Source organism: Colias philodice, chromosome 7 (genome assembly GCF_061535455.1).
Source record: "Colias philodice isolate Cphi_HAF_F1 chromosome 7, ilColPhil1 Martin Lab GWU primary, whole genome shotgun sequence".
NCBI classification, from domain to species: domain Eukaryota; kingdom Metazoa; phylum Arthropoda; class Insecta; order Lepidoptera; family Pieridae; genus Colias; species Colias philodice.
In genome coordinates, this window is record NC_143092.1 from 2,743,648 (window position 1) to 2,768,147 (window position 24,500).

The window sequence follows — 24,500 nt, forward strand, 5'->3', positions numbered from 1 at the left end:
ATATAAGCCAGGAAAATTTCTATACGTCAGGAAAAATTTCTATAAGGTGGATAAGGATAGGTTAGGTTAGGTTAGGTTAGGTTAGGTTAGGTTAGGTTAGGTTTGGTTAGGTTAGGAAAAATTTTCTAAGTCCGGAAAATTTCCATACGCCAGGAAAATTTCTATACGTCAGGAAAATTTTCTATAAGGTGGAAAAGGATAGGTTAGGTTAGGTTAGGTTAGGTTAGGAAAATTTTTCTAAGTCCGGAAAATTTCCATACGCCAGGAATATTTCTATACGTCAGGAAAATTTATATAAGCCAGGAAAATTTCTATACGTCAGGAAAATTTTCTATAAGGTGGAAAAGGATAGGTTAGGTTAGGTTAGGTTAGGTTAGGTTAGGAAAATTTTTCTAAGTCCGGAAAATTTCCATACGCCAGGAAAATTTCTATACGTCAGGAAAATTTATATAAGCCAGGAAAATTTCTATACGTCAGGAAAAATTTCTATAAGGTGGAAAGTTAGGTTAGGTTAGGTTAGGTTAGGAAAATTTTTCTAAGTCTGGGAAAATTTCCATACGCCAGGAAAATTTCTATACGTCCGGAAAATTTATATAAGCCAGGAAAATTTCTATACGTCAGGAAAAATTTCTATAAGGTGGAAAAGGATAGGTTAGGTTAGGAAAATTTTTCTAAGTCCGGAAAATTTCCATACGCCAGGAAAATTTCTATACGTCAGGAAAATTTATATAAGCCAGAAAAATTTCTATACGTCAGGAAAAATTTCTATAAGGTGGAAAAGGATAGGTTAGGTTAGGTTAGGTTAGGTTAGGTTAGGAAAATTTTTCTAAGTCCGGAAAATTTCCATTCGTCAGGAAAATTTCTATACGTCCGGAAAATTTATATAAGCCAGGAAAATTTCTATACGTCAGGAAAAATTTATATTAGGTGGAAAAGGATAAGTTAGGTTAGGTTAGGTTAGGTTAGGTTAGGAAAATTTTTCTAAGTCCGGAAAATTTCCATACGCCAGGAATATTTCTATACGTCAGGAAAATTTATATAAGCCAGGAAAATTTCTATACGTCAGGAAAAATTTCTATAAGGTGGAAAAGGATAGGTTAGGTTAGGTTAGGTTAGGAAAATTTTTGTAAGTCCGGAAAATTTCCATACGCCAGGAAAATTTCTATACGTCCGGAAAATTTATATAAGCCAGGAAAATTTCTATACGTCAGGAAAAATTTCTATAAGGTGGAAAAGGATAGGTTAGGTTAGGTTAGGTTAGGAAAATTTTTCTTAGTCCGGAAAATTTCCATACGCCAGGAAAATTTCTATACGTCAGGAAAATTTATATAAGCCAGGAAAATTTCTATACGTCAGGAAATATTTCTATAAGGTGGAAAAGGATAGGTTAGGTTAGGTTAGGTTAGGTTAGGTTAGGAAAATTTTTCTAAGTCCGGAAAATTTACTATTTTTCGATAATATATTACCCATGTTTTATACCTAACCTAACCTTAACACACGCACACACACACACAGAAACCTAACTTTTAGTACATTGAGGTACCTATTTTTGTTGTTGAATAGCCGAATGTTTTTTTGAAATTTTCCGAGAAAAGAGAAACGAAACAGCTAATATATATATAGTTTTAAAAAATTACTAACCTAACCTAAACACAAACCTAACTAATAAATCGTCACACAGAAACCAAACTATTAGTACATTGAGGTACCTGTTTTTGTTGTTGAACAGCCGAATTTTTTCGATTTTGAAAAATTTCGAATTTTCCGAGAAAAGAGAGACGAAACAGCTAATATTACGATTATAAATTTCGTGGCCAGAAATAATTTAGTTTTAAAAAGCTAACCTAACCTAACCTAACCTAACCTAACCTAACCTAACCTTACCTAACCTAACCTAACCTAACCTAAACACAAACCTAACTATTAAATCGTCACACATAAACCTAACTATTATTACATTGAGGTTCAAATTTATGTCTATCAAAATTTAACGCCCTCTTTTGTTGTTGTCGTCGTTGTGTTGATTCAGCTTCTTATAGCTTTTTGTGTATCAGTTTGTTTGTTTGTTTGAACGCGCTAATCTCGGGAACTACTGGTCCAATTTGAAAAATTCTTTCGGTGTTAGATAGCCCATTTATCGAGGAAGGCTATATCCATACTAATATTATAAATGCGAAAGTAACTCTGTCTGTCTGTCTGTTACTCAATCACGCCTTAACTACTGAACCAATTTGCATGAAATTTGGTATAGAGATATTTTGATACCCGAGAAAGGACATAGGATAGGTTTTATCCCGGAAATCCTACGGGAACGGGTTTTTCTTTGAAAACGCGGGCGAAGCCGCGGGCGGAAAGCTAGTATTGAAATAAATAAATCTTATTTCGCGAATATTTAACTACAATATCCACCATAACAATTGCTATATTTTCAATCAATACTTCTAATGATTCCTTTATAAATGAGTATTAATTAAGGTCATTATTTTTTATGATAACTCGGTGTATCACCAGCCTTACTTGCAAGGTCATATACCCTACTCATTATCATTTTATTACGTTATCATTATAACACAGCATTATCACAAATCAAAACACAACATTATATTCATATATGGTTATTATTGTTTTAAGATATTTTTCATATTTTAATGTAATGATGAGAGTAAGGGGGCGTCCATAAATTACGTGAGTTGTTTTAGGGGGGGAGGGGGTCGAGTAAAATCTCATCTAACCTTACGTTGGGGAGAGGGGGGGTGTCGGCAAATATCACGCAATTTTTTTTTAATTGAAACAAAACAAATTATACTCTTTTGGTCCATTTAATCCATTTAAATATTCTATTGTTATCTTGTTACACTAAGGGCCGACTCTTCAATGCTTGAATAAAACTTATTCGTCGAATAATGTATAAAACTACCATTTTAAAAACGTATTCTAATTGCCCGTATTTGACAGTTTACGTGACATTTTAATATTATCGTGTAATACTTTATTGGACGGATAAAGTTTCATCCAAACACTGAAAAATCGGCCCTTATTATAACTTTCAGCAATATTAATTACTATTTTTAACTAGTCGTAACCAAAAGCACGAAGCAATTTTTTTTTATTTTTACAATGACAAATAAACATAAGAAACCCACATTTTGAAAAATCTCACGTGAGATGGGGGCATGGGGGAGGGGGTTCAATCAAATCTCATTATATCTCACCAGAGGGGGAGGGAGGGTCAAAAAATGGGCAAAAACACCTCACATAATTTATGGACGCTCCCTAAGTTAAAATTATTTTGTGAGTGAATGTGTAAAATAATTATTAAATACTAAAGATATGTAAGTATATGGATTTTATTCTATAGTCACGGCTATTAACGAAATGTCGAATTAAAATTAAAGGTAGGACGTGCTAAATTCAATTCTTGAAAAAAGAAAACTTATCGACTTATACTTAATTTTTAATCCTCATTAAAGTTCCACTAAATTAAAAATTTGTCCCCGAGTATTTCCATAATATGTTTACACCGTTAGAAGAAAATAATGTGTTATGAACAAACAGATTGCGATACCATTTGTGCCAGTTAATGACCTAGTGTTTTTCATTAAGATCATTGACCTCAAAATATTTGACAATTCAATAGCACGTGTACCCTTGACCCCTTATAATCTTTTCTTTAAATACTACTGTCTACTAGCTTTCAGCCAGCGGCTTCGCCCGCTTTGTCTAAAAACTAATAAATTATATATGTATAAACCTTGCTCGAGAATCACTCTATCTTTTAAAAAGCATCAAAATCCGTTGCGTAGTTTTAAAGATTTAAGCATACATTGGGACAGAGAAAGCGACTTTGTTTTATACTTTGAGGAGAAGAGTTCTCTTTGTATGTAGTGATTTAAGCTGTAGGTATCTTAGCGTTATGATATTATAATATAGCCTATAGCTTTCGTAGATTGAGAACTAAGAATCGATTCTAGTGATTACAAAAAATTTTAGATAATTAGTAATACAATAACTTTGTATTGTTCTTAATTTTTTTTTCAAATAGCTCACTATCAGTATTATCGCATAGATATTATCATTAAAATTACCTTATCTAGCATTAGAGAGTTTATGAAATAGGTACATACTTGTTAATTATATGTTAATATTTTATTACGTTTATCTACATACTAGCGGTCCGCCCCGGCTTCGCCCGTGGTACATATTTCGCAATAAAAGGTAGCCTATGTTCTTTCTCAGGGTCTAAAGATTATCTGTGCTAAATTTCATCAAAATCGGTCCAGTAGTTTATGCGTGAAAACCATACATACATACATACATACATACATACAAACCTTTCCTCTTTATAATATTAGTATAGATTACGTTTTAACTTGCTACCAAGATGTTATTATGTACTGATGTGTACTTGTTGTATTTGTCATCATTTTAAACGTCTACTATATGTATCTATGTAATTGATCAAACTTAATACTAATAGGTATATGCAAATGATTATGAATAACCTTGCTGGTCATATGTTTTGTGTTCATAATAATAATGTGATCACTATATCAAACGAAAGAGACAATAAAACGCCAAAATATGTGTTATTATTTTATTATAAACTTCATAGTATGTATTATTTTTACATATAAAAATATAAGATACAAAAACAGCCTTCTCTTAATAATTTTCTTATACTTACATATACATTTCTGTTTACTTATATTATAAAAATAAATCATATACATATCCAAATTAATATTTGTGACATAAATGCACTTAAAATTAGTAGCCACTTTTTACAATTACTCGGATTTTTTACATCTTCTAGTTCACACAACAATATTATTATGAAGCGTAAGCATATATTTAAATTTTTAATACAATTTGTGGTATGTTATACACATTTATATTTCATTAGCGGTCCGCCCCGGCTTCGCCCGTGGTACATATTTACGTTTTCTCTACATAAGAACCATCCTCGTACTTCAAGGAATATAATAAAAAAAGAATTATCGAAATCGGTTCAGCCGTTCACACGTGATGCCGTGACAACGCGAAACGGGTTTCATTTATATATACGTACATATATATAGATTACATATGTACATTTTACAGGTTATAACAAGTTTATCTACAGATTAATAGAACATTTTGAATATGTTTATTTCGTTTTTTACAATTGAATTAGATTTGAAATCTTAATTTCACAAACGTGAATTTGAAATGTTTATAAGACTTCTTTGACATAAAAATTGTCGCTCAACGTTGTAAGTCAACTTTAATAAAACATTATTTTATCATTCTTATTTACAAATAGATACTTATCTGAAATATAAGGTTTCCATATTATGACTCATAATCATATTATGAGTGTATTTTATATCACCATGGATTAACCAGAATGCAGCCATCATTTTTTATCTATGGTCTTTACAAAACCTATTTCCATGGCATAGAAATAATGTCCTCTGAATTCCATCAAAATATCGGGGGTTTCGAGCATGATGTCTAAGTAAACAAATACCTATAGTTTACAACATTTTAGAAAATTATTTGAATTAACTTTTAAAGAAAAAAAAGTCGGTAAAATTCCAAAGTCAATTAATTGGCCTTAGGTCTCAAATATTTTTAAGCAAATTAAATGCTGTAAAACAAATAATTAAAATTCAACATATAACAATTTCCAATACGCACTTGATCACTTAAATTCTCTGAGCATCCTGTTTACAGTTTGTCTATTCTTACTTACTTACTCCTATTGCCCGTAAACCCCAAAGTGGGTCTATTATAAGTGGTTGTCTATTATTAACAAAATATATTATAGCCTATAGGTACTTATAACGACCCTTTTCCAAATTCATACCAAGAAATCAAACATAACCCACAAATTTAAACCTAACAATACTTAGCCTTCAAATCCTTTTTAAGTATCTAGTTACGCATCCACCGCAACCCTCTGTATTAGGTTGAGCAATAGCCTTCCGCTGGCCTCAGCAAGACCACCGGAGAGTTCTTGCAATTTAGCATAAGCGTTGCAGTTATTGAAAAACATTTATTTCGCAATAAGGTAACGATTGTATCATTGCATGTAATTCTGGCATTAACATTTGTGACTCCAAATCGTCCACTTGTTATAGTTAATAATTAAATAAGTTTAATTTTAATTTTATTTTATTTTTTTAAAAAAAGTCAAATCGCTCCCGCAAAGTTTAACTGGCGCAGCCGGTAGGATAGCCATATAAGGTCTGCATGTCTAGAGGTCTTCAAAATTAGCCCTAGAACATTGCTATAAAGGCCGTGCTATCCTAAAAGAACCGAAAAATAAATTTGTTAAACGACCACGACGAGGAATAATGGGATCGACGATCGGTTGGTGAGTAAAACTTTTTGCCATCCTTTCTGATATATTCCCATATCCTTTTCACGAGAGTGTAATTTTGACTTTTAACTATTTTTAACTGTTATTTTGGGATTGAACGTCTCGCATTATAACGGATCTGGTTTTAATATGAAATTCTATTAAATCAGTAATTAGTTATAACTTATACATAAGAAATATCGTATTAAATTCTAAGAATTGTCTTGCATAAAACTCTGCACAGACTAATTAACTATAGAGTGTAACTTAATTAAAAGTTTTAAATTATAAAATTAAATGATTTTTGAATAAAGAAATATTAATATTAATTGATTTAATTGATCTCAAAATCGATCGTAATTCAATTAATAATTTTTATATTTTATATGTGATTTTATACCTTACTTCAAGTTTTAATTTTTATAGTAATTGATAACATATATTTTTTTATTGTGCTATATTTTAAGAATTTTTATTATATTGTGTTTTAAATTGATTTCTGTGTGTGTGTGATTTTTATAATTCGAAATTATTGTAATTGGTTAAAGACTTCAGAACTTTAATTACTCTGTACTTATTTAACATGGAAAGCGTAAACGTAATAACAATTCCGAGTGATATGTTAAAGCTTATTCCTCTTTTTGGTGGAGACAAAAGAATTTTGAATCTATTCTTTCGAAAATGTGAATATATAATTAATAAATTTAGAGGACATGAAGAGCAGAATATTTACGTTTTACATGCTATAACTAGTAGATTAATAGGCGATGCCGCCGCGTTATTATCCGAGCGCGAAGATATTAATACTTGGCCCGCGCTAAAAGAATTACTGGAACAACATTTTGGCGATCCGCGAACTGAGGATTGCATAAAAATCTCTCTCGAGTCCTGTAAAATAAAATCCGGGGAAAGTTAACTTGAATTTTGTAATAGGATACAGAATATTAGATCGTTACTAATATCGAAGGTTAATTTATCGGTAGATACGGAAATTAAACGCGCGAAAATTGCGATTTATAATCATACAGCCCTGAACGTTTTCTTGTATAATTTGCCCGAAAGCATGGTGCGAATTGTTAGACTAAAATCGCCTAATACATTAGAACAGGCTCTAGAAATTGTGTTAGAAGAAGTTAATTTTCACGAACAATATCAGTCGCGCAATCGTACCCATAATAATACAACGGTGCCCCAATTTTTACAAAATCGTCAACAAAGATTTAATTTTGGGACACCAAATGTACCTCAAAAATTTGGTTTTAAATTCACACCCCAACAACCGTTTAATAAAAATCCACAATTTGGTTATAAGCCACCGTTTAATAAAAACCCACAGTTCGGGTATAGGCCTTCATTCAATCAAAATCCACAATTTGGTTATAGACCAACATTAAATCAAAATCCACAATTTGGTTATAGGCCAACATTTAATCAAAACCCACAATTTGGTTATAGGCCTCCTGAAACTTTTGGTATGACGCCACAGAATTTCGGTCAAAGACCTCCTCAAAATAACCGCTTTGAGTCTACTGACGTTTCCATGAGGACGGCACCCCCTCGACCACAAAATATAACTCAGCCAGGTTTCAGAGTGAATGAAACCGACTTACATAATGACAATTCACTATATGATAATTATTACTATGGCTATAATCCTTACGACTATACGAATTATTATGGCTGTAATCCTTACGATACGAATTACGAATACGTCGCGAATGAGATTTATACACCCACTGACGATAATCAAGACGTTAATGTGCTTCCGTCTGATGAAGAAAATTTTCAAACGAAAGCCTCTACAAGGAAAAAATCATAGAATCAAATTGCGATCCAAATCTGAAATTTCCACACAATTATATTCCTGAAACTAATTCCAAATTTATGGTTGATACTGGGAAGCAAAATTTTAACGCGGACGCTTTATCTAGAATTAGAGTTAACGCTACGCATTCCGATAATGAAAACGAATCCATGGTTGTTAATATAGGCGATAAAGACAATAGGCCAAGAGCGCGTAACGACTCTAGTACAATTACTATATCAGAACGCGATTCTAGTGAAACGATATCTATTCCCGACTCTGAAACTTTATCGGCGCTAAGTTCTCCTAGAACATGTGACTACCCAGTCAGGTCACCTCGGACATCTGTAACGTCAAAATCGGATACAGTTCATTCAGCTAATATAGTAGAATCGTCCGGTATACCTATATTACATGAAGCAATAGATACGAAACCAAATCAAATTTTAGTATATACGTGGTTTAAGAACGAAATGCAAGTTCACGACCTTTCACGTGAAAAGCAAAAAGTAAAGGATAGGAGAGGTGGTGAAGATCAAATCAGTCTCCCTTTAGGAAAAATTATATTTGCGAAAGACGTTAATAAGCGAAAAAGCAAGGATAAGCCACGATTCCATAAAGCTAAGGTTATAGGTCAAGGTTCAAGGAACGTTATACCGATAGAGATTGGTAAAAGGAAGACTATGGTCCCTATCAAAAATGTAAAACGCCTGCCGCGTTGTGGTGTTGGCTGATAGTGACGAAGTCCGCGCTGCCCCTTCAACTACAACCTCTTAAACATAACCGGAAATTTAGACTATAGTGACGCAATGAGATACAATAAACTTACAGCTAAACTTGAAAACGATCAAACTATCATTAGAAATAAAATTACTTTAATATCTAAAATGCTCGATATTTTTATCAATTCTACTGAAGTCTTAAATCAAAATTCTAATATATTAGATAAGCGTTTAAAAATTGTAGAATCTATGATTAAGGAATTAGCATCTAAGGATAATCATTGGGTTTATACTACTTATGTTGTAAGCCTTTTAAATTTATTTGTTAGTAATTTTCGTTCTATTTTTATAAAATTAGGAGAAATAGGGACTGCTCTAGCATTTAGTAAAGTATCCATATTACATCAAAGTATTATTAATTCTACTGAGCTGTTGCAACATTTAATTCTTATATCTCAAACTGAAAATTTAGTGTTTAAAGCGAGTGAGGCAAATTTAGTAAAACTAGAAGAAACTATTAATGTTAAATCGTATATTAAACAAAACCAGATTACGTTCATAATGGAGGTTCCAATTACAGATAATTATACTTATAACTATTACAAATTATACTCTATACCTATGTACCGTGAATCCGATAGCAATACCGTTTCCATTTTTCCTAAATATCCTTACCTGTTGGCAAAGGGGATGAAATACTTACCGGTCGTAAAACCGTGCCGATCGCTCGCTGCTGGAGAACAATTTCTATGCGATGAACAAAATCAAACGCCATATCCTGAAACTACTTGCATAGAACAACTGCTTAAATTTGAAGGAAACCCAATGCACTGCGAACAACAGCTAATCAATATAGAGAATGTAAGAATTCAAAGAATCACACCTATAAGTTGGATACTTTTCTCAAAATACAGAAATACTCTGACTCAAATTTGCAATGGTGATGTCAGCAAATATCCCGTCGTGGGCACATACATAATGACCATCGACGAACCATGTAGCATCGAGATCCAGAATATAACGATTCGCCCTCACCAAGTAATCACTGAGAATGATCCTGTGGAACCAACAAAAATTATAGTTTTGCCGCAATTACCTGTGAATAGAACTCCAATATTATCCAGTACACGTGTACTCAATATGCGAGGCATCAACTTGGACGAAGTTAAATATATGTCAACGATATTAAAGCAATCAGTGTTCAGTGATAGTGAAATGGTTAACAGTGAAAGAAATTTTAGATTCAGTGCTACTTTAGGCTATACGTCTCTATTTTTAATCTTTGTACTTGTAATTCTATTTTTACTTTACTTACTTCGTTATAAGATATTAAATGTAACATGTCTGCGAAATCATCGGATAGTTATTAAAAATGAACAAACCGATAATTTCGCACTTAAGGAGGGAGGAGTTACGCATCCACCGCAACCCTCTGTATTAGGTTGAGCAATAGCCTTCCGCTGGCCTCAGCAAGACCACCGGAGAGTTCTTGCAATTTAGCATAAGCGTTGCAGTTATTGAAAAACATTTATTTCGCAATAAGGTAACGATTGTATCATTGCATGTAATTCTGGCATTAACATTTGTGACTCCAAATCGTCCACTTGTTATAGTTAATAATTAAATAAGTTTAATTTTAATTTTATTTTATTTTTTTAAAAAAAGTCAAATCGCTCCCGCAAAGTTTAACTATCTTTCCCGCAGCAGATTTCGGAATACTATCAACAAAAACAACATCATCTATATGTTTAAATGCCGCGACTTTTTCGTTAACAAAATTACAAATATCTCTAACATCATTTTTAGCGTTTTCTTTAATAACTACAAATGCTTTGGGAGTCTCGCCTTTAGTTAGATGTGGAACTCCGATTACTGCGGCGTCTTTGACAGATGGATGATCTCTTAAAAGTGCTTCTAGTTCCGCTGGTGGTACTTGGAAGCCTTTTACCTGGGAAATATTAATATAGAAATTATAGTCTTTTAAGCGGATTTTAAACGCGATTTTAAACCTATTACCGTGAATATAGTCTCTTTGGGACCATGCTCGCTGTGTTCGGAACTTCAGGTTAATGATATAATAAATAAATCGCGTTTAAAACCTGTCAAAATGTCTATGATACCTCAATAGTATTAGTTACAATATTATCTAAATGATGTATTGTACACTTTAAATTTCATTTTTATTGACTTCAAAATCGTTAACAATGCTATCTGTGGAAATATTGTTGTTCTATCCAAACTGTTCTACTACAAATATTATTTAAGGAAGTAATTAGAAAGTTTCATTATAACGTGCAGTAATTATCGAATAATACGTGATAATAATACTTGGCACATTCATATTTAATGCTATATTTTATTCTATAAGTGATTTCCATAGTTCTATAGGTTAATATTTTAAAATGCTATCTGTACTTTCGACCATTGAAATGAAATGAAATAACTTTATTTGCTATCTCTACTTTAACTAAATCCTTAACCTTTCCAATTTTACAAAACTGCCTCTAATAATTTAATATTCTTACCTTTATAAGTTCCTTAATCCGATCAACAATTTTAACAACTCCATTTTCATCAGCGACCGCCATATCTCCAGTTAGGAACCAACCGTCAGAAAACGCTTCTGCATTGGCTTTAGGATTATTCCTATATCCTTTCATTACTTGAGGACCTCTTACTAGAAGTTCACCAGTCTGAAATGTATTTAGTTTTGGTTATATTTTAGTTCTAAGATCTTTTGTTTTGATAGCAAATTTTACAATGAGATGAAATCGTCTATAATCTGATTCTATTGCAGAAGTAAAGTCAAGGTTCCTGGATTATAGCAATTTTTACACTGACGCAAAAATAATACTTTTAATAACATTTTTTTTTTGTTCATTGATTACCTATAGCAATTTTCATAGATTAAGTCTAATGAAGTAGGTATATTTCAATTGTTCGGTTGCATAATTAATACAAGTGGTAGTTACAAGGTCAGCAATTTGCAATATTAAAAACAACATTGTTTTTAGATATCAACATCATTACGTAATGTTTGGGAATACATAGTTATTGAACTTGGGAAGAACAGATACAATGGCGATGACTTCGAAAAGGTAAGTTACACACACACGAAAAAAATTACGAATTGTGATACTATTTACAACAAATATTAACGTCATTAATAGTTTCTTATAACAGAGGACCCTTATAAATTATCAACCTATCTATTAGAATAATTGTAACCCATGTTAGAAATTTTAAGCCATTGTATTCCTTCGTTCCTACGTTCGAAATTTTGTGTCAGTGTTTCGGGTCATTTGTAACAGGATGGCGGTTCTACAGGGGTCTTAGTACGCAATGACAAAAATGAAAATGATGGTCAGAACGCTGATACCGGATACCTTAAGATACTGTAATATTTTATAGTAGAGAATATTAAAATAAAATATTATAGTATCTTCACCGTGTGTGACGCGCTTTACTCCGCATTCAATATAAATCTATCCATTACCAGATTTAATATTTACCTGACCAGGTCCCAAAGGCTTCCCATCACTCCCAACAATCTTTACTTCAGTACTAGGCACGGGAGGACCAACAGCGCTATAGTCCTCCGAGTCTATAGGCGCTACACACACTACAGGAGACGTTTCTGTTAAACCATAGCCTTGGTTGAATCGGATTTTACGCTGGAATTATTAAATCTTGAATTAATATAGCTAAAAATTACAGTTATGAAGTGAAACAGGCACGTTGAGAGTAAAATTTAAAGGTCGCGCCATAGCAATACCGTCACGTCATGGAGTAAGGCGACGATTTTGGTATCTTTTAATTTTTCCAGAGAAGTTCCACTATTGACACGTGTGTTTGGTACACTGTACACACGCTCTTTTTTTGTTTTAAGTTTGCGTTTATTTTGCACGCAACTACAACTATTCTTGTCGGCTATTTGGACAAAAAATATAGCAATTTTAAACCCTTGTACAAGTGAAAGAAATAATTTTCAAATCACATTTTATCGTTCGTTAGTCGGTACCTTAGATAGTACTTAACATTTAGTTGAGAAACGTGTGCTTCATTGTATTACCATGAATATTAAACATATTTTCCTATTAGATAAAACAGTAGGGAGTAATTTTCCGATATCATCTAATTTATTCACACAATTGCATTTTAAAGAATCAAATTACGCTCATTGAGAGATACCTGAGTCATAGCGCATATAGCTTCGTTCGTCAATAATGTAATTGTTGACATGGTTCATTTTCATGTTAGTATCAGATAGAAATAGACTTCGAACAAACCTTACAATTATTTACTTAAAATATCTGAAACGGGAAAAAAATATATCGGGATTACACTTTTAAGAACATGTCCAGTTTAGGTATATTTTGTCAAATGACTGAGATGATGAAAGAACCAGAAAACGAGCTGTAATTTTAAGAAGTTTTCGTTCTATGACTATTGCGTTATAGTACGTACAACATAATATTATACATATACTATTCGTAGAAATAGCTAGTGGTTTTATAGCAACTATATTTTCAATTTCTATTCTATGCCTTTCCCATTAATTTTATTTCATGAATTGTTTAAAATCATATACCTTAACCACAGAATACATAATAGTAGCTACCTTAACTTTAAAGTTGTGTACGATCTTATATACTTATGTAATTTCTACTCTATTACCTTCTGAATAAAGTTAATATTCCAATAACTATATTTACCTGAACTTTACTCAAGAACCGTTCAGCATCAGACGGCGCCATTGGAGCCGCGCCGTTTATCACCATTTGTAAGTGACGATATGTTTTTGGTGAAGCTGCAGGGTGAGATGCCATCAGGAGTACTGAAAATTTTGTCCAATACGATAAATCTATACTAATATTATAAAGCTGAAGAGTTTGTTTGTTTGTTTGAACGCGCTTATCTCAAGAAATACTGGTCAAATTTAAAAAATTCTTTCGGTGTTAGATAGCCCATTTATTGTGGAAGGCTATAAGCTCACTAATCACTATCATCACGCTAAGACCAACAGGAGCGGAGCCACAGCTAGTAAATAATAATTAAACATTTGAGTTTCAAAGAATAGAAAAAATCGATCATGAGGCGAGATTCGAATTCGCGTCTCTCGCCTAATGATGTCGTGATCGAATTTTTACTATTATTTTAAATTTTATCATTTATAACGAATGCTATAAAACTAAATTTTGAACATCATATAAGTTGAAAAATGGTTAGATTCTATTTATACACGGGGGAGAATCTCATCTCACATTAAAAAAATAATAATTACATACTTAATTATTCAAAATCAATACAAATTGCATTACCTGTTAATCGAGAACATTTTTTAGCATAATAATATAATCTTATTAGAAGTTCTATGTGAATAAAACACGCACATCATTGTGTGCAAATGTCTGTTGCAAAAAATAGCAGACAGATAAAATAAGAATGCTTCATGCATATTAAATAATACTGTGTTAAAACATGATTAACTCTGCCAATAATACTTTATTATTTATATATTTTTTAATGTTTTATTGATTATGCAAAAAGAATCTAATCAAACTGCTAAAATTCTCATATGCTATGCTTCGTGCAGAATCTAATAGTGTTTTCAGTACTGGGATGAAAAACATCCATAGCTAGGCAAAAACTCATATACCTATACCAGAATATACTTATCAGATAAATCTAATATATAATACTTATTTCGAGCAAGTTATAACACCGAAAAATACGTAGGATTCTTCGATAGAACACAACAATTACCGTTATGTCAATGCATTAGAACTAAGTATAGCTATTGTTACCTGAATATATCTACAAACATTGCATATTCCTGAAGCCGTATTCATAGTAAACATTTGTTAAGCAAAAAATTAAATTAATTGAAAAGTTAAATTATTTCTGTGTTAGTTAACATTTAATTAAAGTTAAAACGACACGTTAAGAACGTGTCAAACCATACTTAAGAGCGCATATTCTATTTAACGCAAGTCAAAAACTCCGCGATCTATTACGATAGATCGCGGCTTGCGCTATCCTTTTACTATGAACAGCATAGGTCCACAGGAGAGCGCCGAGCAACATGTCCTCTCTCTGGAAAGGCTCGCTGCCGACTGATTTTAATCGGGTCGCGCGCAGTGTTTTATAGTACTTTAAAAAAATTTGTAGAAAAATAATAGAGGTACCTTAGTTGATTTTTTAAATTTTATCTTATAAGTAAGACATTCTTTTATTGCAATATGTATAAATTATATTCAATAAAGTCAAATATCTTGGTGAAAATAATCATTTTGTCGACTATAATTTCTAAAAAAAATCACATTGTTCGGATTTTAATTTCGTAAGTTAGGAGTCCAAAATAAAAAAATCTTTTAACTAACTATTTTAATAAGGATTTTTGCAGTTAGTTAAAAATAATTGTGTGTTAGATCTGTCAGCAATTTCAGATATTTTTGGCTTCGAAATTGACACTAAAAGTGAAATCAAGTAATCATCGGCTCAGTTATCTTGATGGTATTCAGAAATACTGTATTAATTGAAAAAAACTCTTAACTAACTACATAGACAATAAAATTTCCTAAAATTATTAGTAATTCATATGTTTGTAAGATAAGTGGTTGATGGACAATCTGGTTTGAAAAATCACATATTTGAGCCAAACAGCGCACGGACCGCGTACACGGCCTTAAACGCTGCTTAACTAATTTCTAGTATTTTATAATATCTACTTCTCAAACCTTTATCAATTCGACTCTCAATTCATACAATGTATTACTTACCTAGAGGTGGTGCAACAAACACCAAATTAGTTTTATATTTCTCCAAGGCGTTCACAAAATGGTCTGGGTTCATTTTGGGCATCGTCACCAATTTGATACCATGCGACATTTTGTGAAACATCAACACTGTGGCTGCGTAAATGTGGAAGAATGGCAGCACTGACATTACTGAATCTTGGTGGGTAGCTGAAAAGTTATTTTATAACATTAATACTTAACGATGAACCGGAACATACAGAGCCGTCAGTAATTATTATAGAGAATAAAAGTAATTTAAATACCCAAGGTGTCTATTAGTCTGAAAATTCTACATTATTTAACAGAATTTAAACAATTTATTGAGATATTGTGCATTTAATGGGTATAGATAATGCGAAAGACTGAATAAAAACTTCTGACAATCCATGAAATCGTTATATAAAAATATAAAAAATCCAAAAGTGGATCTTTGTATTTTTTACATTTTAAGGAAATGATACAAAAACGAATTATTGTCTTATGTACCAGTAAGATTCTAAACAGCCAATAGATAGTAAAAGGTGAATTAACAATAGCGTGGACGAGGTCCACCTCAAAATTACGTAATCTGCGATATCATTCCAGCATAACTAGATAATGTTGTTTATATCCGAATATTTGAATTCTATCATTATTAGTTTTGTGCAAAACTACTTATTAATTAGGTACACATCAAGAACATTTTTACACGGTCGTATTTTAATTAAAATGCCTAAGGTTATCTTAATTGGCTTACTTAATAGTCAATATATATGAAGCCTAATTAAATTCGAAAGTAATTTTGGAGTTAGATTATATCCTCTATTTTGAAATATGTACATTACATGTAATTTCCTTTCACGAAAAAAATATGTAATTCGACAACTTGCCAAATATTTTTAATAATTACGGTTACACAATTCTATTTAGATATTATAGATTAAATCTTACCTGTAGTTTCGTTGTATAATTGAATTTTCGGCTCGTTAATTTGTTCGCAATTTGCTGTTATATTCTTACTGGTCAATTCTACGCCTTTCGGTAGACCAGTTGTACCACTTGAATATGGCAGAAAGCAAATATCATTAGGTGACCTTCGAACTTCTTTCAAACAAGATGTATCTACATGAACATCTTCACTGAGGTCATTAAATGCTATGGTACCTTCTGGAATGGATTCTCCATTTGTCTTAACAACAATAAGTGGTATTTCTATTTTGGCCAGGGCAAATGCATTTTTTATTACTCCTACTAATTCTGGTAATGTTACTATAGCTTTAGCTTCGGACATTTGGAGCAAACGGTGCACTTCATCTGGAAAGGATTTATTTTTTAACACCTTCTATTTGCAATATTTTTAAAAGTGACCTTTGAAATGTAGTCTTAATGACCTTTACCACAGTGTGTATGATACGTAATTGTCTAAAATAACGAACGAACGAGTACAGTATTATACATTTTGCGAAATAAATTGTAACTTCTAGTTATAATTAAGGCAATAAGGAAATAACGTGTCGTTTTTATAAAAAAAAATGCTATAATAATTGTATTTTTATCGTCATAGGACACTACTTACTTGCGGTATAAATCGGATTTATGGTAGTGATAACACCTCCAGCCTGTAATATGCCCAGAGATACAAGGGGGTAATCAGGTACATTCGGTAACATAATCGCAACGGTATCTCCATCTCTGATATTCAACTTTTTTCTTAGATTTGCAGCAAAGGCGTTTGACAGTTTGAATGCTTGTTCGTAGGTGTAGCCTCGGCCTGTGATGGCACATACCTGGAATTAGCATTTTAGATTAAATTGGTGTATCTCTGGCCTTATAAATTACGGTTTGAATTACTTATTTTTCAGTATCACTTTTACATTATAATTTATTGCTCATGCTTATATTTATTGCATGCTATATATTCATGATCATCGTTGGAAAAGGCAGCTCTGTAACAAAAGGCATTGTCTTCTAGGCTAATGATAATGCAAATTGTGAAGTTCTGCTGTCTACTAGAACAAGTATTCAGTCAATAAATTATATGATTTGGTCTGAGGATACGACACAGTTAAAATAATCTGTGTCTTCCATAATGGTAGATGTATGGTCAGGAATCCGTGTCAATACATAGATTCCCTTTACAAATAAGTAGTTTGCAGTGCTAGAACTGCGTGCAAACCTGTTAATTTTATTTCGTAATCTAACCAAGACTAAGCGAGATCTTTATAAAATATCACATTTTAATGATATTTTTTAGATAGCATAAATATTTTTATTATTGTCTACTTTATCTAATCTGTCTTTCTTATTACACAAATATCATAAATTTTACTTTTCCATTGGCAGATAATAACCATAATGAAGTAACCAAAATAATAATTACAACATATTAAAATTCTCTGAAGGGCCTCCTCCTATATCTCCACGTAGGCTTTCCAAAAGGACAGGGTCTTTCCCGTGAATTATGGGGAGAAATATAATAATATAAATAAATAATAGGTTCCTAATTGAGTGCTATTGGTTGGAATTCATGGCTAATAATTCCTCATATACCTATGTATATGTAGCAAAAAGAAATAGAAGTTTGTCGAAAAGAAGATGAATTGTTTTCCTCAAAACATACGTGACTCTTATGTATGTCAAAATATTGGATTCTCATTAAAAACTCATTAACTTCGACATTAATTACGACTTTTTGTTTTTGTTTTACGGTATCTCATTAACCATTGACGTATCAAACTGATATGAAATAAATATTGACATTTTAAATGGTAATAATTAGACAATATTGCGGTTTAAAAAATAAATTTAGTAATAGAGTCCCTTAGTAGAGTCCTAATTGCCACAGGGCGCATAATAGCAGAATTTCAAAACATAAGTAATTTTACACGGTAATTTTATAAATTTCGATGGACGTTGTGTTTGTAAGTTAAGCATTTATAGTAATTTTATAAATTTCGGTGGACATTTTAAGTTAGGCATTTAATTAAATTTTACTTTGCTGCCGAATTGCTATCTAGATTCTGCAATAATTATTTTTTAAACATAATACCTACATATTATAGTAGATAGTCGTTAAAACAACGTTGCAACTTTCAGCGTTCTGTAACGGCTAAAAGATGAAAGTAGGACAATAATAATTAATGTTGGTATATTTAATTTTACTTCTTGCAACTAAATTAAACAACTGCAATTTCACATAAAGGACAGCAACTTTATATCTACATGTATAAAAACTACAAATAAAATTATCTCGGCTTTAGCCTGTAATTTAATAAATATTTTTTCTTATTAATAAATTAGATTAACCTATTCGTAAGTTTCTGTAAAGAATTGAAGAAAAACTGAGTAGAGTAAAAATTTAGAGTTAATAAGTTTAAAAGTAGAGTTCTCCTACCTCTGCATATTCTGTAGTCGTTCGTCGAATTTATATTAGTTGTCTATTTTTTTACAGATAGCATTGTACCTACTCGCAGTAGGTTTTTATTCAATACATATAATTATTTAAATAAAATTGTACTACAAAAACATAATTGGATCGTGAATATACAAGGTCATTGAGAATATTCATAATGGAAAAACTTGCCCAAAACAAAGGAAGCCTATTAGACTAGAGTAGATAATTTTTGAAACAAAAAAAAATCGCAGTCGGATGAAACCCATTAGAAAAGGAGGGGAATATGATAAAAATGTAAGGAAAAATAAATTACGGTCAATCCGAGTTCGGGAAGCGGGAGGGGGGAGCTTTTAAGAGAAAAAAATGGTTTCTCTCGATTTCCGACAAAACTACAAGTCCTATAGAAAAAAGTTCAATGGCAAAGTTGTAGGTAATTAAAAGTTCTACAACTTTTTTATTCACAATTTTTTCACATAACCTAAAAATTTAGGTGAAAAATTCAAAAAACCAAGTTTTTGGTCTTTTATTTCTATCTACTTCAAAATTTATTTTTTTTCTACGAAATTTGGTGGAAACTTACTTTATTATGTCCCAAATACACTGTAATTTATTTGATTGAAAATATTTATTTTTTCGCCTTATTTTGAATGAATACCAAAAAAACAACCTAATTTTCAATCGAAAAGTCACCCGTCAAAATATCAGCTTTTTTCAAAAACTTGGGGTGCCTTTTATTCATTGAAATCTCTACTTTCATATGGTGTAAAAAAAAATAAACACCACCATAGTAAATGTTCTCAGGAAATGCATACAAACAGTCTGAAAATTTGCTTTTACCAAATCAGGCACACTTCTCGAACTACCTGAAATGTTTTTATCGACATCATTTTGCTTTTGAATATGCTGTAAAATATTAAACTTAGAACAGATAATTATTTTTCTTTTGAAATATTACCGAAAAGCCGATACAAGAGAAGATATAGAGTTCAAGAAATGTGCCTGATTTAGTAAAAGCTCATTATCACACTGTTTGTATGCATTTCCTGAGAACATTTACTATAGTGGTGTTTATTTTTTTTACACCATATGAAAGCAGAGATTTCAATGAATAAAAGGCACCCCGAGTTTTTGAAAAAAGCTGATATTTTGACGGGTGACTTTTCGATTGAAAATTAGGTTGTTTTTTTGGTATTAATTCAAAATAAGGCGAAAAAATAAATATTTTCAATCAAATAAATTACAGTGTATTTGGGACATAATAAAGTAAGTTTCCACCAAATTTCGTAGAAAAAAAATAAATTTTGAAGTAGATAGAAATAAAAGACCAAAAACTTGGTTTTTTGAATTTTTCACCTAAATTTTTAGGTTATGTGAAAAAATTGTGAATAAAAAAGTTGTAGAACTTTTAATTACCTACAACTTTGCCATTGAACTTTTTTCTATAGGACTTGTAGTTTTGTCGGAAATCGAGAGAAACCATTTTTTTCTCTTAAAAGCTCCCCCCTCCCGCTTCCCGAACTCGGATTGACCGTAATTTATTTTTCCTTACATTTTTATCATATTCCCCTCCTTTTCTAATGGGTTTCATCCGACTGCGATTTTTTTTATCTTTTCATTATTTTCAAAGGCTTCTACCCCAGTCTATATGTTATGAATCATAATAATATTATGTTTCTTCTGGTAAAAAACTCTATTATTATTTTTTATTTAAATTTAATTGTACTAGTAGTCAGTAGAGTCATGCTCACATAAAAATTGGGGAAGTCGGTATGTCTGCCCCCCTAGACAAGTGGCTTTCTATAGCGTAAAGTTGAATAGAATAGATTATGAATGTATGAGATTGACGTTTGATTACGACGACGACGACGATTGATTATTTGTAAATAATTATTTGGAAGTATTGTAATTGTAAGTATTTGGAAATAATTGTGGTTATAGGTACTTAACTAGCAAAATATAAAAGATTATAAGGAAAATTTATGCGTCGGTACGAAGTTCAGCTCAACTATCTACTAACGTCTTTATTTCATAATTAGGTACATTTCTTAATAAAATTCAGTCATATATATTATTTTGATGTACATAGTTTAAAATTGAATCAGCGATGGAGAAACTCATGGCTGGCCAACATGTTCGAATAAGAATAAGAATTTAATGTGTTTAATTGTATGAATGAATGAATGAATGAAAACGCTTTATTTTCCCCCTTACAATTAGAAAAAGACACACATATGTATACAGAAGAGAGAGTAGACACATGCACAAATGTATGTTAACTCTTTGGAACACTAAAAAATACTTACAGACAGTGTCCTTTCGGGCCATCTTTCCAAATTCTGCCACACGTAGTCATACAAGGTACAATTAGGAACCTGTATATCCTTAAAAGGTGATCTAATTACTCCATCATTAGTCCAAACACTATTATGCCTCACACACATGACAGAGCATTTTGAACTCTTATTGTATTTAATTAAAGTCCTTTGTGCACTGCGTAGAACCTTCTCCATATTGCACGTCGTGATTTGAAGAGAATATGTTTATTACTGACTATTATCTGCTCAAAACAAACTATAAGGTGATAAATTAATTGATAAATGTGTTACTGAGGCACTTATGTTTTTCCTATCAATAACAAAATAAGACCATAAAACCATAACCATAAAATATACACTAACATAGTATCGTAAATCTTCAAGACTAGGCCATTATGTAATTATTATTTATCTATGTGTCCAGCTGAAGAGCGATGAATACCTATCTGCTGTAAAAATACATTCATAATCTGGTTAATTACCGACGTCGCCTCTTTTTTTTTACTTATTTGTTGATTTAATTTTGAAAAATATAAAGAAACTATAGGTATTTTACAGTTTTCGAAGGTGTTTCAGAGAGCGCAATTACAATCAGTTAATCTTTTTTTCTTTCGATACCTATTCATTTATTATCATAGATTCTACGCTAATCTATAATATTATAATCATTTTTGCACAATCAAACTTTTATATTTATAAAAATGTTTATCTGTTCGTAATTTCTATTTACCTACCACGATTTTATCGTAGACAAAACCGGAAAAAATTTAAGTTCGATGCCTATTTTACGAGTAAAATTACCATAAACATATTTTCTTTAAAAACGTTACTTGAGTATAAACAGGCGGATACACAATATGGTTTCTGAATAATATGAAATACATATTTATATGCTTATCTCATTTAATAGCACAAAACGTGAAAATGACGTAAATCGGGCTCATAAAATTAAAATTGTTATTACGTTTATGACATGGTGGTTTTAAGTTTCCGTTACTTCATCAGTTTTTAAGCTATATCAATAGTTAATTGTAGATTGAAATTTTGTTAAAATTAAGAATACTCTATAGTCTATATTATCTACTGTAAGAATAGTTTCTACTATAATATCTATAAGTACTCTATTTGCCTATTTATTCTGTACAACTGGACTCTAGGTGTGTGGATCCGACTCGCTCTTAACCGGCTTTTCTTATTTAATAATATTACAAGCTGTTGTTTACGTCCTATATTAACAAAGGTGGCCTTGGATATTCGCAAATAGTGATACATAATGTAAACACTAAGCTTCATCACAATACAGCTTGCGAAATAACATTAAAGCTATTTTTAGATTTCAAGGATTATCACTTTATATTTGCTGGTCAATGTTTATCTTGTTTTATTGTCATTATAAAAGCTTTAATTATGAACATATTTTCAGCAAAAAAATAGTCCAAACATGGACCTTTTCATAAAATAATATTCAAACAGGCCTTCCTCTTCCTTCATCTTAAAATTCTCTAGACGATTTCAATTGACTCACGTAAAAGTACACCTAAGAACAAATTTATTTTAGTGGACATTGCTTTAAGTACTCAAAAAATTGACAATACACCGGAAAATTTCAACAACAACAACAACAACAAGTTACAAGACAGTTTAACGGTCAATCGTGACTATTAAAAATTAATCGACTTGATTCCGATTAACTTATAACGCATAAACAGACACATATAAACTTGCTTAAAATGTTTCATACTAGAATTCACATTGCACTATCCTATAAAATCCATAGAGCATCCTATACCTTTATACCTAACTGTAATAAAAACAAAACATAAACAATAACAAAAGCGCTATAAACTTGATCAAGGTTTTTTACCACGCGTGTGAACGCGCCCGATACCGGTATTATACTGAATACTGATGCTAAATGCTACTAGCATTGAATATAAACACATATTAATGCATACGAAGCAGTGTATTTTAGTGCAACAGTCAAGTGCAATTTGTTTACAAAAATAAATGGATCAACTGAATAAAATTTAGCGAGTGCTTCCTCGTTCGTTGACCTATAATGCTCAATGATTGACGGAGAGCAATATTTCACAGGAAACAACAGATAATTTAATACTTATACTACAGTGAACGAATAAACTGTATTCCTAGAAATTTTTTGGTGACCCGTAAATTTCAGCAATGTAAGTTTGGTAACCTTAGGACTCCTACAAATACTAAAAGTTCATTATCTTAGGGTACCTATTTTTTAAATCAGCTCCCCTTAAAGATAATAGAAGGACTCTACAATTACTAAACTGTTTCCCGTTGTCTGTCTGTCCCTAGGTATCCTGAGATTATTTTTAACTTTTAACTTTAAAACTACGCAACGGATTGTGATGCGTTTTTTTAAATAGACAGAGTTGTTCAAGAGACACATTTTAGTATTTTATTTGTTTTAGACATCGCGAGCGAAACCGCGTGTGGAAAATATATAATGGGTAAATCACACGCCTATAAAATCTAAACGCCCACATAGCAATGTATTACCGCAGATAATATAACATACTAGGTATTACGTATTGCGGTCATATTGGTTTAAACATTCATGCAGTTCTACTATTGACCTACGATAAGGCAATGAGTCGGTTTACGTTTTCATAAATATTAATTTTAAATGTTATTTCTTATTAAATAAGGTTGAAATTTCAACGGTACAGCCGAGATTACAAATATTGTACATTCTAAATATTGAATGAAACCGACCTCATCACACAAAATCAAGAGGAAAATGTTGACAAATACCTACACTATTTTTTATTTTGAAATAGGGTGTATACCTACTTGAAATTATAACTGACCCTTAGACTCAACTGCACTTCAAAAGCAAATCATCTCTAGTAGGCACTTCTTGCAAAATATACTCCCGCTAAAATAGATTGTATAATTTGCTCTTCCTGTATAAGTAGATTGTATTTGAACGATTTTCATTCTAGAGGAACTGCTACTCTTTTCTACTTCCGGAAAATTTAAAATAAAATGAAAAAATGCAGGCTATTGATATACATGGTTAACGTGATGGCAAATTTTATCTAGGGTATCTCTATTTATTCAAATATCTTAATTTGTGTAAATTCATATTTAAAGCGAAATAACAAATTGTT

General features: G+C 31.5%; 1 protein-coding gene and 1 long non-coding RNA gene across 2 annotated transcripts in view; one reads left to right on the forward strand and one right to left on the reverse strand.

Moving 5' to 3' along the window:
• LOC149486940 (uncharacterized) overlaps nucleotides 1-24,500 on the forward strand; it is an 87,010-nt gene that overhangs the window by 15,632 nt on the left and 46,878 nt on the right. The gene's annotated exons all lie outside the window — the stretch shown is intronic.
• Nucleotides 5,486-23,258, reverse strand: LOC149486941 (uncharacterized). The gene is made up of 10 exons (XM_089697002.1): nucleotides 23,147-23,258; nucleotides 21,346-21,613; nucleotides 17,225-17,435; nucleotides 16,600-16,962; nucleotides 15,652-15,837; nucleotides 13,585-13,706; nucleotides 12,382-12,543; nucleotides 11,395-11,562; nucleotides 10,560-10,817; nucleotides 5,486-5,913 (listed from the first exon to the last, which is right to left on the reverse strand). Exons 2-10 carry the CDS (start codon nucleotides 21,550-21,552, stop codon nucleotides 5,881-5,883), a joined length of 1,710 nt encoding a protein of 569 aa, XP_089553128.1. The 5' UTR covers nucleotides 21,553-21,613; nucleotides 23,147-23,258; the 3' UTR covers nucleotides 5,486-5,880.